The sequence below is a fragment of the Limulus polyphemus genome, unplaced genomic scaffold, assembly GCF_000517525.1.
Source record: "Limulus polyphemus unplaced genomic scaffold, Limulus_polyphemus-2.1.2 Scaffold8452, whole genome shotgun sequence".
NCBI lineage: Eukaryota > Metazoa > Arthropoda > Merostomata > Xiphosura > Limulidae > Limulus > Limulus polyphemus.
Genome location: NW_013674062.1, coordinates 11,402 through 17,689, shown reverse-complemented (window position 1 = coordinate 17,689; position 6,288 = coordinate 11,402). Strand labels below are relative to the sequence as shown.

At 29.8% G+C, this 6,288-nt stretch overlaps 1 protein-coding gene across 1 annotated transcript in view; it reads left to right on the top strand.

Annotated features, from left to right (window-relative positions):
• Positions 1-6,288, top strand: part of LOC106475352 (mediator of RNA polymerase II transcription subunit 4-like) — a 25,284-nt gene that overhangs the window by 11,222 nt on the left and 7,774 nt on the right. Inside the window, exon 3 of the mRNA XM_013936040.2 lies at positions 3,913-4,028. Within this exon, the coding sequence (XP_013791494.1) occupies positions 3,913-4,028 (116 nt within the window). The remainder of the gene's footprint in view (positions 1-3,912; positions 4,029-6,288) is intronic.

Here is a 6,288-nt window from a genome sequence, read left to right as displayed (position 1 = left end):
GATTGGCGAGTGCAAAATCTTTACATGAATTAGGCTTAGGACATTGAACAGAAAGAGTTTGTGATTTTTTATATCTTTTGCACTTAAATTTATAGTTTTAAGTTCAATAATTTAGCGTAAATTTATATTTAGTTCATAATAATAATAGTATAATTCAGTATTTAGAATGATAAACTTGTGTAATTTGTATGTAATACTACTAGTACCAGTACCACATAAGAATTTTATATTTTTCCTTCTTACAATCTTTACTTTGTAGTAAGACCCACACTTCTGTTGTTATTGCTTTAGAATTCTAACTGATATAGTTTATTCTGATATTTTGCAAATGGTTTAAAACTCAGTGTACAAGTGACAACAATAAAACCCAAATGTTGGTTGTGAAACAGGCTAAATACATTCATCTCAATAATACAAGGAAGCTATGACATTTTCACAGTTGGGGTCTCAATACATTGAAGAGCTTAAGTTTTGCATTCCAACATAAATCTTGCCTAGAATTAGAGGAATGTGACCAGGACTAATCTTTTAAGTGCTGTAAAGTAATTTTCTTTGTAATTTATGGTGTCTGTATCGTTTGGTAATCTCTTCTAACAGGATGTATCAAGTAACAAGGGGTCAGGCTCAGGCGGTGTTTATTGAAACCACCTGTATTATAAACTGTTGCATACATTCATTAGTAGTGGCAGTTAGTTTTGTCTCTATTCTGAAGCAACATACACGGACATATGTTGAAATAAACTTGTTTGAAAGTTCAAAGAAATTATATTCAAGTACCGAAAAGCTTTCTCACTATCATATCTTCAGTGACGTTCAAATGCGCCCATGCTCGGTTGAACGAGAGTGACCCACAACATGGGTGAGATAGTTTACGTAAAACGTACAAAGTTCATGCTGCTGACCCCATGGTTTATTCGGCACAATAAACAAAAGTATGACTGCAGTAAAACATAAACTTGATATAAAAATATATTTATGAAACAAAATTAAAATGTTTTTATGTACATATATAAACATGAAATCCTAGTTAAAAATAACAATACTCATTTATTGTTTAGGTTTATTTACAAATATAATTTTTGGGTCTGTATATTACTTGAAACCATAAGAGTATGTGATTATTAAAAAATTAAAAATAGACAAAATTTGCATTTTATGGATGACAAAAGTTTGAGATTTTAAAATAACGTACTGAAATATAAAAAGTAACAAGTTCAAATCTGCAACAAATATAAATATCATAATCATTTCTTATAAATACCATTTCCTCATGTAATTTTCCAAGATATTAAAGATCATAATGGAAAAAAACTAAATTTATCAAAAGTAACAGGCCTTATGTTTCTTAAACTATGTGCATTTATGAAAGTTCTTATGAAGTTTCACACAATTTCATCCACTAGTTTTATTGTTGGAACGAAATATAGCAAGACTTGCATTGGCTATGCAGAAAGGTAGTAGCAGGTAGTAATCGGGTTAATGCAATTCATGAAGAAAAATTAAAACAAAATGTTAAAATTTTAATTTGTGTGCAGCTTCAGGGAGTCTTGCCTCTAAATAAAGCACTTGCCCATCCCAAAGAATAACTTTAAATTTACTAAGAAGCTATCTCTCCTGGATAATATATTTCATTTCTTGATTTTCAAGTATTATCCTTGTCTTTTTCTGCTTAGTTTTTGTATATACCTTGGTTACCAGCCTTTTATGATGTCACATTAAGTGGTTTGATTATTTGCTAATGAAACACAGTTTTGTAAATAGCTATAAGGATAGTTTAAATATATTGGATAGAGCAAAAATTAAACTTACTTTTCACATCATAGTACACCAAATAGTGGTTTTAAGCAGTAATTTATGGTTTCATGGGAAATTTGCTAGTTGAAGTTCCTGTAGTATTGACCAAAACATTCTAAGGGAAGTTTTGAAAACTTAGGAACAAGTCACAGAGCTGAGGATTGTTTCATATTGTCTTCAGTTGTTTGTTTCATTTGTGAAAGTGTTTGTATGTTAAATTATGTCTGTTTGAACGCTATGATGAAAAGACATCAGATAAGCTTCATTAGGTTTATTGAGTATAGTAGGTGATGGCAAAATATTCTGATGACTGAAGTCCTTATTTATTGAATATTAGTTTTGTTTATCATATTCAAACAACATACATAAAATAATTGGCTAACTGACTACTTAATTACTTCCATTTACAATTATTATATGTTGTAAATAAAAACATTATTATCATTAGCAGTAATAGTAAAACATGTTTTCATAATTTGTTTATTGACACGAGGTCAGTGGGAGATTACTTAATATTTTAAAAACTAACAAAAGTTTTCTTGATATTAACAGTTCACCAAGTTGGAAATTTTTAGGTTATCTTTTAAAAATGTTTCCACAAAAGATGTTTGCCAAAAATAGTTGTTGTTTTTTTGCTAAATATGCAAGTTGACGGTTGCCAGTGGAAACACTGGTGTGTGTGTTAGAAAACAATATCTTATACTGCACAAAGAAGGTAGTTGGAATTTAAGATATTTTAGTTGTTTGAGAAGAAAAACATTATAATTATAAAATAATGTCAGTCACTGCCTTAGTTAATTTTTATGTAAATTAGGTATTAAAGGTCTGTCATGTTATATGAGATGTAAATGATTGTTATTCAGTTTATGATAATAAACTTTAGAAAAAATGAGTGTACTTCTTTACAGTTTGTCTTTTCATTTCAGTGTGGAATATGGTTACTTTGAAAAGCAAGGATAGCCTGCTACCAATGTTGCATATAGGAGGTGGAGGTTGATACATCTACTAATGCTTAAACCTTCTCCCACTGTAGTTTCACCATTTCTATGTGTGTCCTGTTTCTTTATGTAAATAGAATTGGACTTGGTTCCAGATTCTGTTCAAATGAGCATGAACCTGTTACTTTGGCAGTAAAATGATCATTGATTCATCTGTAAAAATAACCTACATTTCTTTACAGGATGTGCTCTTGACACCTTTGCATGTGAGGTATTATGCTTTGCTGTGATGTCTGGCATACAAGCTGGTCTTGTGAAATCTATTTCTAGACATCTGTTCACAGACACAACATTAACTTGTGGCTGTGAATATCTAATTCAGTTTTCGAGAAGGTACTCTAGAAGTTAGAATTGGCAAATAATGTCCTCTTATTTTATGCATAGCAGTTTGCATTTTCTTGGTGTCCAGGAAATTTACACTTTGTTTGGAAACAGTTCATCATTCTATCAACAACACTCAGCTAATTGACAAAAGCATTCTATGATTAGCCACCTGTCATTTTTTCAGTAGCATGCCATATGAATGAAGCATCCATTATACATCTTAGAGGTCTAACAAGTAATGTGTAGAGAACATTAAAAGGGCAGGGAAAAAAATTGCATTTTTCAAGCATTGCAAAGCAAACTTTTTTAGGGGGTTGCATGGAATGGTAGCAAGTAAAAAAGTAAACAGATCCTATTTTGTTCCTGTTTGTTAAGTTGGGCTTATAAACATTTTAATGTTAAAAATTTTGATAAATAGCACTTCCAGGCAGGAGGGCAGGGGCTTAAACCTCCCTCCCCACCTCAGTGCACACCATTGAGTCTATCCGTGGTCCTTTAACAATTTGGGACACTTTAATCCCTGTGGTTTACTTTAAAATGACCATTGGGACAAGATTATGTGAAACCACTATATATATTTATCAGGCTTAATGACTAGTTATTTGCATTTCAGGTCACATTACTAAATCATCAGATACCTGATTTGCATAACATTGAACTGAGCAGGGAGATTTGTCATTATTTTAAAACAGTGACTTTGTCTTGTCATAACTATAATGTTACAAATTCTTACTATCCTTTAAATGACAGTGCTTAAATTAAAGGTACTAATATCCTTATGAAATTCCAAATACAGCTTCAGAACAGGCAGAAATTCAAAAAAAAATGGATGCTCTTCAAGGAGAGGTGGACAAACAGGATCAAGATATACGAACTCTTCAGAAACATTTAAAGGAAGCAGAACATATTTTGGTAATTATTGAGTTGTTCTTTTGATGCAGATAAATGAAAATTATAGTATAAATCAAGGATTAATATTGACTGTCTTAGAATCTTTTTTTTTATAACATCATGATGTCATAAACTGCTGCACATGTTGTGAATATTTTTTCTCATACAGAAGGAATTAGATGATTATTGATGAAGTAAAAAAATGAGTTTCAAAATTAAAAAGTGTTAATTGGGTTATGGAAATTTGGACCGACTTTTTTGTGTGTGAGAAATGTTTATGCTGTAGCAAAAGTGATTTTGATGGAATAAAAGAGTTAATGGTATTTTGTAGGATTTATTTTGAGTTTTATGATTAGACTCATTTTGTAACCTAATATAAAACGGATGAAGATTATTTAAAATACTGTTGCTCAGTTTTTGTTCCCTTACTGCAAGAAGGACATCATTTTGTTGAAATAAAAGGTGCAGAGGCAGGTTACTAGGTTGATGCCTTGTTTAACGAATTGAATCATAAAAATAAATTTACTTTAAATGTATTTGTTTTCTGAATTTTGGAGATACAAATGATTGATTATCGTATCTAAAATTGTTCTGGTCTTTGACTTTATGTCCATTTTGGATTGTTTGATGGTGGAGGGAAGGGGCTGGAAATGCTAATTTTCATATAAGAAGTAATGAAGAAGCTTAAACTTTATATTGTTGGACTTATGTTTCTATTTTTAATTCTTTGAAAATTATGTTGGGTGGTTATGTGGATGTGAAAGATTATAGTTTGATCTTGAAATTTAGATATTTTTTTTATGTCTATTTAATCACCCCATTTACAAAAGAAACTACTTTGTTTTCAGCAGGAAAAGTAAGATTTCAGACAGAATGATGAAATTTTTCCTCCTCAAAATACTTCACTTGTAAGCTGATAAATGTTGAATGTTTTACTACTGGTGAAATTAAATGTCACTACCACTACTGAACATGTCATATTATGTGGAACTACTGAATCTAATTCCATTAACATCAATCATTGTTAATGTGTAAAACAATAGGTTGCATGTACAACTGAAACTTTGAATAGATTTACTATTAAACAAAACAAACTAATCCACAATAGATTCATCAAGTGTATACAATAGTATAAAAAAAAAGACTTTGTAACTATCAGGTTGTGGTTTAGCTCATAGAAGAGTTTGTGTGAAAAAAGAGTTTTGATAAATAAAGTGATTGAATCAAGTATATCCACATCATGGTCATACACTATAATGTATGGTAAGAATAATGATAATAGGCATGTTATGTACTTATATTAAAGCTCATTTCTGACATTTTGTTTTAAGATAGTGACAGAAATTTAGAACTTTGCCATTATGACTTGAATACTAACAGATTTAGATATTGTGTTACATTTATTTTGCACAAAGCATCCAGTTTTACCTACTTAAAAGGCACAACAAATAAGAAATTGAAGAAAAAGGCAAAATAATATTAGATAAAAAATGTAAATTTTTTATCTAATATTATTTTGCCTTTTGTCTGTAAAGACATGCATGGCAAACATTGTATCAAAAGAAATTACACTTTGATATTGAAAAGGAAGAACATATTAGTTCATTACACTATTTCTTAGAGTAGAAACTCAACTATCAGATTGGGTGTGAAATATTACATTTGTAGACATAATAGTAAATTTAACTTATTATCATGTTACTATAATTTTCTAATTGCTGGGTAATGCAGCACAAAGGCAAATATTTGAATTCAAAAACATTTCATTAGGCTTAATTAGTAGTTAGGAATTTTAAACATGTATTTCATTATTGAGAAGTTTAACATTGTGTATTTAGGATGTGGAATTTAACAAAGATATTTTCATATTGTGTTGTGAAGGGAATAATTTAGATGTCACAGTTCAGAAAAGGACAAAATCTTGATCTAGCTATAGTGACTAGAGTTAATAAGTTGTGTCATGTCAATATTAAAATTTTGAGATTAACAATTAAGAAGATTACTGCTACTTTCTATAAGACTGTTTAAAACTTTTTGAAGTATGGTATTAGTCACCTTCTTAACCTATCAAATGGACATGTTCTGCATGAAATATCCGTTATTCCTTACAATATTAATAATATTGACTAGATTTGTTTGAAGTGTTATAAGCTTTGGAAATCTAGAACCATCTTCTTCTTACTGAATATCTTATTCTTTTAGATATGTAATTTTAGTTTGGATTATTTTGTTTTATTTTTTCTGTTGGATAGGTATATATATATATATATATTTATAGGTA